At 44.1% G+C, this 17,892-nt stretch overlaps 1 protein-coding gene across 2 annotated transcripts in view; it reads right to left on the bottom strand.

Annotated features, from left to right (window-relative positions):
- Positions 1–17,892, bottom strand: part of GBE1 (1,4-alpha-glucan branching enzyme 1) — a 198,009-nt gene that overhangs the window by 16,072 nt on the left and 164,045 nt on the right. For both annotated transcript variants that reach the window (XM_088442724.1, XM_088442725.1), the window contains exons 14-15: positions 13,246–13,430; positions 10,273–10,401 (exon numbers count right to left, since the gene is read on the bottom strand). In XM_088442724.1, coding sequence (XP_088298850.1) covers positions 10,273–10,401; positions 13,246–13,430 — 314 coding nt within the window. The remainder of the gene's footprint in view (positions 1–10,272; positions 10,402–13,245; positions 13,431–17,892) is intronic.

Here is a 17,892-nt window from a genome sequence, read left to right as displayed (position 1 = left end):
CTGGATATATAAGAATAGAAGATATCTCAATAGCCCAGCTCTCCGGAGTACTCACTATCCACCTGCGTGTAATTCTGCTCCAGCGGGTCTCACACTGTGTATTCTCCGGCAATGTGAATAATCCTCCCGGCGAAGTGTTTAAGGCCTCTCTCTCCACGAGCCACACCGAACTCCGTTCTGTGAGTCACACACTCCAGCAGGGCTGAGTGGTGTCTCGCGGGGGGCCGATAGCTACAGTTGGATTTCGCGGGGGAGCTCTGCAATGAATCCCAGAGCAAGACAAGGTCTTATCACAAATGGAGTATCTCCGTGTCCTCAACGAATTTCTCCGCACTTGGGCGGCTTTTTTAAGAGGCGGAAATATTTTGTCAGCCAGCTAGGTCTAGGGCTAAATAGGGCTAGTAATCAGTATAACCAGGTGAGTTAAGGTTACCATATTATGGAAGCCACTTTAGCTTAATTACATTGCTCACACATAGTTATCTAAAGCAAATCCACCTATGGTGGGAAATACAATACATAGTAAAAGAATTATATATTAAACCACACATATAAGTATATGTGCAAGTACACATATGCACTTAAACACATATAATATAAAAAGATGTATTCACAAAACTTATATGCAAAAAAACTTGACGTGTCATACTAAAGAAACAATTATATCAAACCTAACATACTAAAGGTATATGCATGTAGTACTAGTGGGACCATGTATATAGTTTATACAAAAAGTACCACATATAACATATAAACATATAGAAAGGGCCACGTAGTGTACCTCGAATAAAAGTGCATAATTACAACTGCAACCATAAGTTATAGACATATTAAATAAATTCCAAATCAATTGTCTCATTTAACCCTTGTGGTTTCAAAGATTGCATCTTTAAAATCCATGCTGCTTCCTGACGACATAGGGCCTGATTCAGACCCACTCGCGAGCGGCTGTCCGCTCGCAAGTGGGTCGATGTTATGGACTGAGCATGCGCACGACGGAGGGAGCTCCGTCGTGCGCATGTGCCAGACGCGACGAGCGAAGGAAAGTCCTTCGCTCGTTGTGTCCGATCAAAGGGGGCGTGCTGTCAATGTTGATTGACAGCACGCCCCCTTTGGTGGGCGTGCCGGGGGCGTGCCTCCCTGACGGGGGCGTTCACACGGGAACGCCTCCCGTCAGAAGCCGGCCCACTGACATCACTAGTGATGTCAGTGGGAGTGATTTTGGCTCTGATAGAGCCAAAATCACTCCGGAGCTTGCGGTTGAAAACCTCAACCGCAGGCTCCGGCTCGCAATTACGATGGTCTCGACCATCGCGGCCATCACAAAGCACGCTCGTATAGCCTGTGGGTGGTGACCCACAGCTATACGAGCGTCCAGGAGGATGCTCCATGAAAATGGAGCCCGGCCCTCATTCAGAGCGTGCGCTCTGCTCAGAGCGTACGGCTCTGAATGAGGGCCATAGTGTTCTAAATCTATCACCCCCCCCCCCCTATCGGTGAAGGGGATATGTTCCAGTCCTATTAGCCGCAGGCCTGAGGGGTCCCCATCATGATATTCTGAGAAGTGTATCAGGACGCTATGGTTTATGCATTTATTCTGAACATTCCTCCTATGCTCCATAAAGCTACATTTCAAACTCCTCATAGTCCAGCCCACATAATACATGTTGCAGAGACAATACAGCAAATAAACGACAAAATTTAAATAGCAATTGATGAACAAATCGATTTGGAATTCCTTCATGGAACTACTCGAGAACACAGACTCAGGCTCGCTCTGAATCAGGGCCCTCCTACTTAAAAATGGAGTGGCCTCTTGGACGCTCGCATAGCTGTGGGTGACCACCCACAGCTTATGCGAGCGTCCATGATGATGGTCGCTATGGTCTAGACCATCGGGCTTGCGACGAGACCCTGTGGTAGGGTCTCGGTGACCGCAAGCCCTGGAGTGATTTTGGCTCTATCAGAGCCAAAATCACTCCCACTGACAGCACTAGTGATGTCAGTGGGGCCGGACCCAGACGGTAGGCATTCCCATGGGAACGCCTCCTTCTGGCATCCACGCCCCAGGCACGCCCACCACAGGGGATGTGCTGTCACTTACCATCGACAGCACGCCCCCTTTGGTGCGAGACCCGGAGCGACAGCTTGGCTGACGCTATCCGGGTCTCGCGCATGCGCACGACGGAGCTCCCTCCGTCGCGCGCATGCGCATTTGGGTACCATCGACCCGCTTGCGAGCGTCCTGTGCTCGCGAGCGGGTCTGAATGAGACCCTTAGTCTTATTAACCACATGAGAGTATGTCGTACACTTACTATGATTACATTGATAGCTTTTTTATTAATCCCAATAATCGGAAACCTAGGTGCTAGCATGTTTCTAAGATTCCTAGCTCTTTTCAATAAAACTGTAGGTTTCATCTCCAAACAATTGGCCAAAACTGGGTCAGTAAATAATAACCTATAATTCTTTTTTTTACTATATTAGTAATCCTATTAGCTGACATATTATATTTAGAAGTAAAGGAGAGACCAAAATCCGGAACTCCACATGCTCCCCATACTGTCACGGTCACTTTTCACCTAGCTTTTTTATTAATCCCAATAATCGGAAACCTGGCTCTAAACATAGTACAATTACAGGTAAACCTATCTGTGGCTTCTATAAATGTAATCATAGTAAGTGTACGACATACTCTCATGTGGTCAATAAGACTAAGTATGCATAAACCATAGCGTCCCGAGACACTTCTCAGAATATCATGATGGGGACCCCTCAGGCCTGCAGCTAATAGGACTGGACCATATCCCCTTCACCGATAGGGGGGTGATAGATTTAGAACACTATGCCGTCAGGAAGCAGCATGGATTTTAAAGAAGCAATCTTTGAAACCACAAGGGTTAAATGAGATAATTGATTTTTAATTTATTTAATATGTCTATAACTTATTGTTGCAGTTGTAATTATGCACTTTTATTCGAGGTACACTAAATGGCCCTTTCTATATGTTTATATGTTGTACTTTTTGTATAAACTATATACATGGTCCCACTAGTACTACATGCATATACCTTTAGTATGTTAGGTTTGATATAATTGTTTCTTTAGTATGACACGTCAAGTTTTTTTTGCATATAAGTTTTGTGAATACATCTTTTTATATTATATGTGTTTAAGTGCATATGTGTACTTGCACATATACTTATATGTGTGGTTTAATATATAATTCTTTTACTATGTATTGTATTTCCCACCATAGGTGGATTTGCTTTAGATAACTATGTGTGAGCAATGTAATTAAGCTAAAGTGGCTTCCATATTATGGTTACCTTAACTCACCTGGTTATATGGATTACTAGCCCTATTTTGCACTAGACCTGGCTGGCTGACAAAACATTTCCGCCTCGTGAAAAAGCCGCCCAAGTGCGGAGAAACAGGTTGAGGACACGGAGATACTCCATTTGTGATAAGACCTTGTCTTGCTCTGGGATTCATTGCAGAGCTCCCCCGCGAAATCCAACTGTAGCTGTCGGCACCCCGCGAGACACCACTCAGCCCTGCGGGAGTGTGAGAATCACAGAACGGAGTTCGGTGTGGCTCGTGGAGAGAGGTCTTAAAAACTTCACCGGGAGGATTATTCACATTGCCGGAGGATACACAGTGCAAGACCCGCTGGAGCGGAATTACACGCAGGTGGATAGTGAGTACTCCGGAGAGCTGGGCTTTTGAGATATCTTCTATTCTTATATATACAGGTAAACTTAAATTGTATTACCGGAACACCGTGGAATTTTGGAACATTAAGCTCTGGCTGGGAGTTTATAAACAACGATAGCTACGAGTTACAATTGTTGATTTTTCCAGTGATACTCATGCCTCCAGTGAGTACTGCTACAATGTTACATTGCTATCTGTCATAGACTTTGTTGGACAGTGAAAATCCACCTACAGTGGTTTATATGTTTATCTGCCACTAGTTGACATACTGTATATTTGCAGATCTTTATTTTGTATTATTTTATTTTAATTGATATATGTTTTCTTTTTATTGTGATTATATTGATGTTATCTTGACCCCACTCCCGGGAGTTTTAGAAAGTGTTGATTGTCTATTTGTTATCTATAGATTGTAAGCTTGCGAGCAGGGCCTTCCTACCTATATATCTGTCTGTTATTACCCAGTTTTGTTCTATTAATGTTTACAATTGTAAAGTGCAACGGAATATGCTGCGCTACATAAGAAACTGTTAATAAATAAAATAAATTTATGAACACATTTTTGTTCTTAATAAATGTCCATATACTATCCCTTGCTGTTCCTGATAAGTGCCACCTACTATTTTTGTTTATGCTCTGTATATTATTTTATACATTAAAAATGAAATAGACATAACAAGGAAGATATGTAACCAAAGGTAAAAAAAAACAAGAGATATGGTAAGAACTTACCTTTGTTATCTCTGTTTCTACGAAGTCCATAGGCTCCACAGGGTTGTTGACCTTGGGGTATAGGTTGGGAACCAAATCCAGGCACCACGCAGTTAAAGCTTTTAGCTCCCAGGATGCACTTGGGTCCACTCTCCCTATAACCCCGCCCCCCAGCCAGAGTCACCTCAGTTTGTAAGTAGCCAAAGGCCGGAGGAGAAGAGAAAAAGAGAGACACAACTGGAACACTCAAGAACCATACTCACAGAAAAGGAGATGGGAAACCGGTGACCAGTAACACAGCGCATATGAAGCCTGGTGCGTCAGGGCGGGCACCCTGTGGACCCTATGGACTTCTTAGAAACAGAGATAACAAAGGTAAGTTCTTACCATATCTCTTGTTTTCTACTTCAGGGTCCATAGGGGGTCCACAGGGTTGACCTTGGGGATGTCCCAAAGCAGTTCAACCAAGGGTGGGGACGCTCCTGTGCTGAGAGGAGAATCCGTCGCCAAAAAGGAAGCATCCTGAGAGGCAAAGGAAACCAATGCCTAGAACCTTAAAAAAGGTGTGGACAGAAGACCACGTGGTCACCTAGTAAGGCAAAACAGCAGCGGCGCCACAGCGAGCCGCCCACGAGGGTTACATGGCCCGAGAAAAAACAAGCATCAACAACAGAAAGGCCTACCCATGGGTAGGCCCCTGAGGAAGACATACGAGGCCATCCAGCCAACATTTCATTATAGGCCGGCCATCCTTTCCTGTGAAAACCAGAAACCGCAGACCACCGATAAGGAGTCCGATTTCCATAAGGAACTTGAATGGATCACATAAAGCCAAAGAAGCCGGACCACAGTCAATGAGGCCACCCCAGCCAAGAGGACTGGGGACTGAATGGTCGTACCATAAGTTCCAGAATAATATGGAGCCTAAAGACCACTCTAAGAAGAAAAACAGGGCGAGAGCTACTCTCACCCTGACATGACGCCCTCCAGAAGAGGGAGCCACATGAGAACGCTCCAAATTCAGACACTCTCCTGGTTGATATAAACACCCTGAGAGAGAGAGAGCTTAAACAATAGACCATGTAATGGCTATCACAACCAGTGGTTCTATTGACTGTCCCCGGAGGGAAGAAAGAACCACTACTAACTCCCAAGGAGTCCCTAGGGAGGACAAATGGAGGCATAATCCAGAAAACACTCCAAAGGATGAACTGGATACCAGAGTGGAGCAATTCCATATCTTAACCATACCGACAGTGTAGAGATCCGCACTGTCAGAAAGGCCAGGCCGAGGGCGAAACCCAAGCCAGCCGGAAGGAATGCCAGAATATCTGGAAATCCTGGACACCAGAGGATCGTATCGACAGGTACGATACCATAAGAATTATGTATGCCACAGTCCGTGGCAGATCCCAGCAAAGTCTGGCCTATCTGCTCTAAACATCTCAATGAAGACAGAGCCAGGGAAGCCCTAGGACCACAGTAGGGGCGCAGTCAAAGACAAACGATCCAGGTCCAGGAAAAAACAAGGACCCTGAGACAACAGGTCCAGATAGTGAAGCAGTAGGAATGGAGCAACGATGAGGAGACTCCGAAAATCTTAGTACCAGTGATGTCTGGGACGAACTGGAGCCCCCAGAAGGAAAGCCCCTCCGTCTCGAATTAAACTTCCGAAGACCTTGAGGAAGAAGGGAGACCGGAGGACACAGGTACACAAAGTGGAAGGACCACTTCACTGACAAAGAGTCAGTGAAGGTAGCTTCAGTACTCCTAGAGCTGGACTGTAACACCGGTAATGTGTGATAGAGTCAGAAGGCCATGAGGATCAATCACCTCAGGGAGGCCCCCTCTGCTCACCAGGAGATGAAACCTCTCTTGGAGAAGAGACTAGTCCCCGGGATGCACGTCGTGACGGCAGAGGAAGCCCGCTTCCCAATGGAGAGCTCCGGGAATGAACACTGCAGAGTTGGCCAGGAGAAGACCCTTGGACTATGTCAGAATGTATGACATTCCTGTCATTGCCACCCTACTACCAGTGTTGCCTAGATGGAAGCCACTGTTGTGACACTGTCGGACTGAACCTATTCAGGTTTACCTTGACATATGGGTTAGGCCAGAGTGAAGGCCCAAGACAGCCTAAAGCACCAACAAGTTAAGTGGCAGGGCGGAAGCGACAGACGTCCAACTGCCCCGAAACGAATGCGGACCAGCAAAGAATACCCTGGACGAGATGGCCATAGCCACCCGGACAGAGACCGACTCGCCTCCGGAGAAAGCATCATCGTTCGAACAGCGATCCGATGGAAAAAACTCGATCCATCTGGAGAGGAGTCAATTATGGCAAGGCCTGGAATGGAACTGAGCACATTCCACCCTACCAAAAGGTAGACACTCTGGTAGACCGCGCATCACAAAGAGTAATGACATATGTCGACTGCGTAGACACCCGCACACTCCAAGTTGAAGAGTGGAGATCTTGTCTTACGCCAGAAAAATTCTCAGATTCTGAGAATCCAGCAGGGCTCCCAGATGAAGAAAACCCTGTGAGGGATGCAGGGAGGACTTTTTCTCCGTTGACTAATTATCTGTGCCGAGAAAAAGCCACGGTTATCCTGACCCGGCGGTAAAGTACCTTGGTGATCCTGCTAAAAGCAGGAGGCCGTCCAGAGAAAGGAGCATTCGGATACACTGAACAGGTGACCGTCAGAAAATCCATAATGCTGGTAAACCCGGGTGGAGTTGAGGACAGTCCCAAAAGGCAGAGCCCGAAACTTACAAGTGTTTCTGTGGCACAGCAAACCTGAACCCATGCTGATGAGAGAGCTCTGTATGTACCCGTAGGTACGTATCCTGAACACGTCGGATGATGGAACATGGAGGATTCCACCTGAGTCCTGGTACCCTTGGAATCTGATTCAGGGATTTGAGACAGAGTATAGGCAAATGAGGACCAGTCGGTCACTGCCCCAGAAAGAAAGTAGAACAACCAGTCCCTCGGTTAAATAGTGAGGCTGGCCGAAATAGCTCTGCTTACCGCAAAGACTGTATAGCTTTCTGGGATTGTAAGGCCCTGATCGGGTCTGAAGAAGGGCCCGTGTAACAACGCCTGTGAGGAGGCCGCCTGAGCAATGAGAGGCCGTTGAGAATCAGTACCTCACTCTGGAATCCCCCAGATGTAGACCTGTCCAGTCAGGCTGAAGGGTCGTCCGGAAGTCCAGGACTGCTCGGTACTGGATAGGGTGGCCCCTGTGGAGGCCGACAGCCTAGGAAAAAACAGGCCTTTAGGCTGACCCTGAGGACAAAAAGACTTAACAGAGTTAGTCCGAATGTAGTGGGAGTAGCCAAAGACGGTATCTCTCCATTAGTGATACTGCCAATGATGCAACAATCTTGTCAAGGTCAGGACCAAACAAGATCTTCCCCATGGAAGGAGTCTGCACCTCTGCTTTCCCATAACGCAGCCATAGGGTATTGCGGTGGATATAGTCGCAGCCGAAACCCTGAAAGTTAGAAGACCGGCATCCAATGTAGGTAATCCCACATACTGTATGACCACTGCATATTTTATGTGAACGGCAAAAGATATTTGAACCCCAGACGCGTTGGAGGGGAAAAACGTTACAAAAGCATCACCATGCGATGGCCATGGTAGGACGTGCAACAGGCCCTGAAAACGAGTACATTGATTTCAGGCAAAGTTACCACCTACGGATCCGGAAAATCCGTCCAGGCAGGGATGGGAGGGGGATTAATGCCTGTAACCTAACGAATAACATACAAATCCACCCCAGAAGGAGATTTCCATTACTTGTGAAGACCCTCAGGGAATGGGAAACAGGAGGCCTTTGTGACTCCTCGTATCCGGTGACAGCCAGACTCCCGCCATGAGATCCACCTGCTGGGCAGAAACGGGAAATGTATGATACAGGTGCAGGATCGACATTCTCTATATCCAGAATGAACCTGGCTACCAGCCCCAAAGCAGGGATAATACTACTTGAAATCGGCTCCCCCCATGTGAGAGGGAAAGAGCCGAATACACCTTCCAGTTCACGGCAGAGCCACTGGGAAGTAACCACAGGGCGTATATCACGCCATTTAGTATTTCGTAGAAAATGACATCCACCAGGGTGGCCTTTGTGGTAATCCCTGCAAGGGAACGACAGACCAATGTGGTATCGGAGGTAATTCATGTACTGTGAAAAACCCCGGCAGGGAGCGATAGTCTGTGACACAGGGGTAAATTGCAAGAAATTGCGAGATACCCCGAGTTGAAAAGGGCAGTATTGGTGAAGTAACTCCAAGCGAGTGACGACAATGGGGCCCGCCTGGCGATCCTCAAAGGAGAGGATCCTGAGAAATAAACTGCCCTTTAAGGGGGTTGTGCAAGGGCCCGGCACCAGATGGCGCCGCATACATAAACCTTTCTGAGTTAAAATCCTCCGCACTACTACCTGCAGGCTATGACTTGCAGGATAGCAATAATGGGTGCAGTATCGTGTGCAATCTCCTGGTCAGATATATTTGACTATCTTGACGGAAATATTAAGCAGCGCCATACCGGTCCTGACTGACGCTAAGATTAGCTGCAGGGACCCATTATCAGGGTATGCAACTCACAGTTCCATCTAAAATATGGCAACGTGCAGCACGCAACAGTATGTGACAAACCTCACAAATATTAACAAGTATATATATGTGAGGTCTCAGAACCACCCCAGGTACACCTGTATTAGGGCAGATAAAGAAAAGGGATAGATATACACTGACAGGTGAGAGAATAAAGTACAGACAGTCAGCACTAGCATAAGTCACATACAATGCAGAAAAATATATATACATACATACATTTGCATGACATATAATATACTGCACAATGTCGCTACATTCAACTGCCCAGATTCAGTGTCTGGGAAGGCTATAGCGCTGTGTACACTCACCCAAATGGCCAGGTACGCAGGCGGACTGGGCTCACTGTCATCCTAAGAGTTCTGCAGCACCACCGAGAGATAATGGCCGCTGGAGACCTCAGAAGAAGCGTGGCCCGCGGAGGAAGCAGCTCAGCGACGCCAGACTGTAGTATTGAAAGGCGCGCTGAGCTGAGGAGAGGAGCCGCTAGACAGGGAAGGCTTCCTCCCCTGGCTAGCAAATTAACCCCCCGGGATGCCGGCTCCCGCTGCCGCTATAATCCCTGGTGGGCTAGTGGACACGCGGGGTATGCCTCCATGGAGGGGGAGCCCGCCGCCACTGCTAGTGCCTCCGGTCTGTCCCCAGAGACCGGAGACATAAGGCTGCATTTACACGCAGCAGCCCAGGGAATCCTCCAGAGCCCGGCTAGTACAGACTCTGGGGTCCCGCTGCGATCCCCAGATCTGTACTGGCGTCGCAGCGCCGGCGCGGTGTAGGAGCGGCAGCTTAGACGTCCATTGGACAGTCTGATGCTGCCGCTCTGAAGAGTAGTAAAAAACAATAAAATAAAATTTAAGCTTAGGGGCTGCTAAGCAGCCCCCCTGCAGTAACGGTGACCCGACTCTGGCCGGGCACCAACTTAAACTGACTCTGGCTGGGGGGCGGGGTTATAGGGAGAGTGGACCCAAGTGCATCCTGGGAGCTAAAAGCTTTAACTGCGTGGTGCCCGGATTTGGTTCCCAACCTATACCCCAAGGTCAACCCTGTGGACCCCCTATGGACCCTGAAGTAGAAAACACCAATTCGCCAGATGTCACCCAAATATAAATTCCTATGTTTACAGAAATGTCCACCATATATGAACAGAAACAATTATTTAACGTTATTTCTAATTGTGAAGCCCTGTACCAGGCGGCACTCATTAAAGGATATTTTCCAGGTGAGTTTACAGCTATTCTGTAACCAGTGAAGCTTTTGTAAGGATGAAAATTGAAGATGAAAAGATGATTTGCACGCTCAAATGCAACAAGCTTGTCACCTTCATGCTTTGCACTGATGTAGGCCTGAAAGGAGAAAAATAAGGTAGAATGACTAGAAAAATGCAACTGCTCTGTCACAATGAATCCCTTTGGGATCAGCAGGTTTCCCCTTAGTCCATGTTATTGGGTGACTTGTCATTTCAAATAAAGTCTGCAGTATGGTCATTCAGTTTGTGAAAGACCTACTGCCCTTATCACCTATAATCTGAATAATAGATTTTAAGTTGCTGTCGGAGAATAATCAGGGAAATAAATTGACAAGATCATAACTGTTAATGCAACGTAAGACTATCACGAGGGAATAGCCAACTTTGAGTCTCCGCCAGTTGTGTTACAAAAGAGGGACCATGATCCTATAGGCTATTTTGGATTTTTGAACACAATTTTGTGTTTCTTGCCTTAGTTACTAATGCAAAAGCAGGGAAGGGTTAGGTGCCCCCCTGGGAGGGTTAGTTTAGGGTGCGGGGAGGGGGAGTTAGGTTTAGGCACTAAAAGGGGGAGGCTAGGGTTAGCCACTAGGAGTGAGATTAGGGTTAGGCACCCCTAAAGGAGTGTTAGGGTTAGGGGGGGGGGTAAGGGGAGGGTTAGGGTACTTACTCTCAGCTGTCGGGATTTCGACCCGCCAGGCTGCCACTGTCGGTATTTGATCCGCCGGCATTACATACCAAATTCCATAACAAATATATGTACCTTATTTACAGTTTTACATGTGTGGAAATTCTCTTTTTATGACTAATTTTTTTTTTTTTTCCAATGAGTCTTAAAAAATTTTGTATTTTATATTTATATAGCGCAGCATATTCTGTAGCACTTTATAATTGGGAAGAAACGGTAATTTGACAAGAATGGGCATCAAAAGACAAACAAAGCAGTAAGAGGGCACTGCTTGCAGTTTACAATCTATGTTATATTACAATAGAAGTTTGATATGTGAGGTTAAGTGCCACAATTTGCACATTGGCCCAGCTACTGTAGATTGCAAGGGGACATGTGATTAGTGGGCTCTATGATCCAGTCACGCAGCAATGTTGGTCTGGAGGTCTGAGGGTTGTTTGACTATAGAATAGAAATAAAAGTAAGTTTGAGCGGATTATGTAGAAAGGTCCGATAAATTAGTATAGAGGGGTGGTAATCGGGTAGAACAGCATACAGAGGTGGTTAAAGAATATGAAAAGCTGTCTGAAGAGGTGAGTTTTTAAGGAAAGCTTGAAGGTTTGGAGGGTCCTGTTGTGCAAGGGAGGGCAGTCTGCAACTGTGAATGAGAGCAGGTAATGAGTATGGACTAGAGAGGCAGATTTTGTGCTAAGTGGGGGGAGGTCAACTTTAGAGATACATGGCTTCCTTTATCTCATAGTATGTTGGTGCAGTTTTGTTGATAACCTGTTATGTTAGAAAAACTTACACAGAGTCCGTAAAAACACAAGTGGGACGCTGTTGGGGGGCTGCCTCTTGCGACTGGTGCCACCCTGTCTGGAGGGAACTGAGTGCTGCCCGGGCATCACACCACTCCTACTTTCCATGCATGGTTTTGATAACATCTGGTAGGCGTCCCCCACTTGTTCATTTATATTTTCTGTGTAAGTTTACAGTACACAGTTTATATGGACTAATTAATAAGGATTTGACACTTTTTGTTTCATTCATGTTTTGTGGTCATTGGAGATATAAGAGATAACTTTGTAGATGTTCCAATAAAGATCCCCAATTGGAGGTCATTGACTCATTTGAAGAAACCTCTAATGATGTGCCCCTTCCCTTCAAAAAAACAATACTTCACACTGATGAGCATCCGATAGTGGGAGATACTTTCTAAACGTAGCCCTGATATCTGAAACAGTGCCCTCAAATTGGGCCTGTTCCACCTAAATCGGGGCAGCTGAGAGCTTGGCATGCCATATTTATCTAATGGTAATTGCGTCCGCAAGTGCACAATACTTATTGCTGTTGATTTGTTTCTCACTACTTCACATTAACTAATATTCTGGCCATGTATCTAGATGAAGTCACAGGAGAGGACGTGGGAAGAGTGGATCTCTGTGACAACCCACGTCAACCTTCTGTGAAATGTGTGGGCGTAGCTACAGACAGACCTCTTGGCTATAAGCAACTTTATGGGGGAATGGGTGGGCGGAGCCACAGGAAGCATTGTGCCACCACTCAATAGTACTAAAGCAGCCCCAACACCCAGGAACACATGAACACAAGGCAGCCATGTAGTTCTATAGGGGATAACAATTTCGGATTTCACTGTGTGCAGACAAGGAGCATCCCCAAGACCTCAGATATGTCTCAAGGGGATTTTACACCCTGGATATGGTAGGGCGGTGTATACGATTATTGTTAACATTTTCCAGATTCCTGCACTATGTAACATATGTTAAATGTACATGACTGTTAGGAGATAGAAAGCCATTTCAGTCTGCGCGGACCACTTCAGAGTTTATCTATTACACTATCCATTTTGTATTACTATGACATATTTTACAGTAAAGACATTCAGCAGCACTTTAGATGCATTAAGATTTCTGATTCTCCCCACCCCCCTCCTTCATTCACACAAATTCTCATTTATAGGCCATCAGAGGATTTTCAGGAGCTACTGGTTCTTTTTCTAAAGAGCTTGTTTATCGCTGTCAACTTCAATTAAACTAGTATTTATATTGACATTTGATATCAAATCCATGTTATTTTAGGATTACATAAATCGACAGAAAAGACCCAGTGTCTCATCACATTAAGAAAAAAAAAAAAACCACATTCTAATGACAAAGGTACAATTTAGTACCTAAATACTAATGAAATAAAAAAATAAAATTACAAAAGAATAATAATTAAAACAAAAAAAATGCTATGTTATATAATTCTTACCGGCGGTGATGAAAGCCAGCCAAACTTTTCTTCTAATTTATTCATGTCTCGGTCAAACATATAAAGATATCGGTATCGTAGACTTTGATCATCAACTAAATGGAACTGTCTCCTAGCATAATGGTAGCTTTCATTATTTCCTTTTCTTGGAAAATCCAACCATTCTGGATGCCCAAATTCATTGCCTGAAAGTCAAAGTAAAATATTTGACTTTTTATCAATTATAGATAAAATGTGCGTGTGTGGTTGTCGGCACAATAAAACATACACCACTGTTCTCTCACCAAGGACAAACTATACACTTGCATGTTATCGGACCAATTTGGCAAATCGGAATAACAAATCGGGCATATCGTGCAGTGTGTATGCCGGACTGCATGCTCCCGTGGGTCGCATGTTAAGTTCTGTTATTGGCTGTACTGCACGGCCAATCACACGATATCGCATGTGTGGCTGTACATATTAATGAAGGACGGAGCAGTGAGCGTTCTGTCGTTCATTAAATCTTAGGTGTGTATCGACAATCTCCTTTGGAGTGGGGTAATGGGAAACTAGATATTTTAAATGATTTGTTTTTGTTTCTTATCAGAAAATTAATCTCATATTTAAAATATAAAATTTTACATAAAATGACATTATGCTAATCAGTTATTTCTTCACTTTTTGAGACCACAACTCAACTACAAAGTCTGTAAAATATATACGAGCAGCATACATAAAAAAAAAAGAGAATTAAATATGCAGCAAAATAAAACAAACATATTATAATAACTTCAACTAATCAGTTGGCTGACTGGAGATGTGGGTGAGTAAAGATATATACCTTACACACCACAAGATGAATTAATGCAAAGTTCTGGATGTCCCAATAATACAGTGATCAGCAGAACGGATGAGCTGATATTGCAGTAACGTAAAGTAAATTTTCACTCAACATGTAAAACAAAAGTATTGGGTAGAATTCAAAGTAAGATTAAAATAAAATGTTTTTTTTATATGTACTGTAAGTTACTGTAGGAGTACTTCCAGAACTGCTCCAGGTAACAAAAACTCTATATACTATAATCTTACTTGTTAACTCCCAGCTTCTATCTGACACTAGGGAGATTTATCAAAGCTTGGAGAGATAAAGTACCAATCAGCTTCTAACTGTCAACTTAAATGCTGTTTTTGAAAAAAGGACAGTTAGAAGCTTATTGGTTGGTACTTTATCTACCTCCAGTTAATTTCTCTTCAAGCTTTGATACAGTAAAGGTGCCCATCCACTAGCAGGCATGAAAGCGACTGCACGATTACGACACTGTAATCGTGCAGTCGTTTGGCAGTCTGTGGTGAGCCTGCACTGAACTAGCAGTCGATCAGTGCAGGCTCATCAATCATCTGCAAACATGCTCAACCTTACGTTATCGTCACGTTGACCAGCATGTTTGCACGATGACAGATGTCTAAACAACCAGCGGGCACGTGCGTCTCCAGTCGTTTTAGTCATTGTTGCAAACGATTGAACGATAGTTATCGTTCAATCGCTCAACTTAATCGTCTAGTGGATGGGCACCTTAAATCTCATTCTAAAGTTGAAGTTTTGGGTGGAGGCAAGTATTGAACAATGGGATTATTTAAACATTACATTTTGGGGCTGATGCAGAGTGAGTACTACAGATGGGTCTACATACATCTAGCCGCCGTGCGCTACAAGTCGCGCTACACATAATGCAGTAGCTCTGTGTGACTCAGTAGCGCTGAGTGTCTTGTCTTGCAACTTTTTACATTCAAATGCGTCTTATTCGCACAGTGATGCGAATAGGTAGCACAAGCATCTTATGCTGATTAAAATGATATACAGCATGTCTATATTCTGTGAGCGACAGCGGGTTTATCTACATACGAAATGCTGTTACAGTGTTACAGCCGCTGACACTGTAACGTAGCGTTTCACATGCAGATACAGCCACAGTCGCTCACAGAATATACTGTAGGTATGCTGCATATCATTTTAATCAGCAGAAGCTGCTTGTGCTACCTATTACCATAGCTTTGCAAATAAGATGCATATGAAGGTAAAAAGTTGCACAAAAATACACCCGGCGCTACAGACTTACCCCAGAGTATGGTGCCTCTGTGGGCTGTTTAAAGCGGAAAGAGGCTAGATGTATGAGGACAAATCTGTATGCCAGTTGGCGTAGCTAATCTTGCATTACTGTACACTGCACATGCCATGAACGTACGCCCGTGCAGATTTACGTAACTCTGACAATTAAACCTGCTTGCATTCTAAAACAGATTAAGTACAGTAATGGAATATTTGTGGAAATTACAAACATATTCAGATGAGGAGTGAGGTGCATATACACCAGGAATATGTTTGCAGGTGGTCAGGTACAGCAACAAATAGAGGATGAAGATTAATAGTATCACTAGTCAACTGTTTGTGAACAGCCCGCTGACACTGATTGGTGCATTCATCATCACTTGGGTCTCTGCTAATATCTCAACTGGATTACTGCAACCTTCTTACCTTCTCTAGTCCCATCTCTCTCCACTTTAGTCCATCCTCAATACTTCTGCTTGGCTCATTCTTCTCTTTAGCAACTCTGTAACTGTCTTACCTTTCTGCCAGGCCATATACTGGCTCATCTTCCCTTACACAGTCTGACTCAAACACCTATTACTTATCTATGAAACCCTCACCCAACCCTATTTGCTCCTACATCTCTAACCACAAACCCCTCCACACACTCACTCCCTCATTTCACTCTGCCAAGGACAGCAACCTCTCTTCCTAACTGATAACCTCTTCCCATTCCTGCATTCAAGACTTCTCTTAAACTGCTCCCCACCACTGGAACGCTCTCCCTCTCATGATCAGACTTTCCTCCTACAATTTAAAGGCTCTCAAAACACATTTATCAAAGCCAATCAGCTTCCCTCCTAACCCCCCCTTTAATCCATTCATACGGATTCACCCTTCTGTGTCACCCATACCTAACTACCCCTTCCTTATAAACTGCAAACTCTCATAAGTAGGAGCCTCTTCCCGTGTGTAATCTTCATTTCCTTAGCTACACTATATCCTTATTTTGGCTTTCCTTTTAAAATCAGTGACTATGAACCTGCCTGATGTGTCCATAAACTGGGGTACAGGTTCAGCCAGTGCTAGATACCTACGGATGTGTCCTCATGCAGCTACCCTAAAAAAACCATGCAGCGCAACCTGCCTAACGTGAGTTTTTTGACGAAAATGCGTCCGTACCAGAAGACGGTGCTGATTAATTTGATATGCGACAACTGTGAGCACCTATATGAACCATAATGGAAATTGGAGTGAAAAAAGCTGCGGCCGCTACATTGTACTGTAGCACTTCGTATACAGATTCAGAGACTCAGGGGGAGATGTACTAAGCTCTGAAAAGTGATAAAGTGGACTGTGATAAACGACCAACCAATCAGCTCCTAACTGTCATGTTACAGGCTGTGTTTGAAAAATGACAGTTGGGAGCTGATTGGCTGGTGGTTTATCACTCTCCACTTTATCACTTTTCAGAGCTTAGTACATCTGGCCCTTTGTCTCACACAGATATACAATTGTCGCATATAAAAATAAATCAGCAGAGTCTACAGTCTGCTGGTGCATGCTTGTCCAGCAAAAGAAATAAAAAAAAAAAAAAAGACGCCCGGCGCTACCAGAATTTTGCGGGATTTGGCGCTGAGAGAAGCATTTTAGCGTGACGGCAGTAAAGATGTATAAGGACACATCTGTAGTTATTGTTACCTTTTTGTATTGAAGTGTATGTTTTGACTACCATGTATGTATTGTTTTATCCTATTATGTGTGTACTTTATTTTTGTATACATTTTATGCCCTTTTGCTGTCTTGTAGGAACTTTATGTCCTGTTCTCTAAGGAACAGCGAAGCCCTTGTAGCACTCTATAAATAAGGAATAATATTTAATTACATTTTAAATGTAATATGAGAATCACAATAATAAACCTGTAATCTAAATACCAAAGTTTAGACAAGAGACTTTCACCTTCAGCAGCACCAAATCGGTTATGTATTTTATTAGAACTTATTCTATTTGACAACAAAAATCAACAGTGTTTTCATTAATACTCAAACCGTTACTCTCAACAGTGCCCCTGTACAAAGTAGTCTCACGAAAACATTTTAATGATAGATTTGGAAAATTCAAGTTTAATCACACTTTGACAACAAAAAGAAAAAGTAACAAAAGATGGGAAACAATGCAAAGAGATAATTAAGTAACTCCACTGAGAAATATGAATGCTTCCATTTCATCTGTAAACAGCAACATGTCAAGCATGGCTAATGCCACGGTAAGTACGAAGATACACCACTGAGATTTGCTTTCCTGTAATTAATTTTAAGCAGTTTTTTTATAAAACCGTAAAATGACAAAGAGATGGGAGAACAATTAATGGAATTTAAAACAATAGGGTGCTAATGAACAACAAAAGCATCTAAAATTTAAAACGCTTTAAAATGTATTGTTTTAGGAGATGTTCTTTATTAGGCTACAGCAATGATTGTTTAGATGCCATTTAGTACTGTCAGGTATTTCCAACACTATTGTTGTTATTGCTATCTGAATTAATTCACCCGGACACCGGATAAAAGTTGCTGGAAAG

This window comes from Taudactylus pleione, unplaced genomic scaffold, assembly GCF_031769625.1.
Source record: "Taudactylus pleione unplaced genomic scaffold, aTauple2 ptg000316l, whole genome shotgun sequence".
In the NCBI taxonomy this organism is placed as follows: domain Eukaryota; kingdom Metazoa; phylum Chordata; class Amphibia; order Anura; family Myobatrachidae; genus Taudactylus; species Taudactylus pleione.
This window is presented reverse-complemented; position numbering and strand designations above follow the sequence as displayed.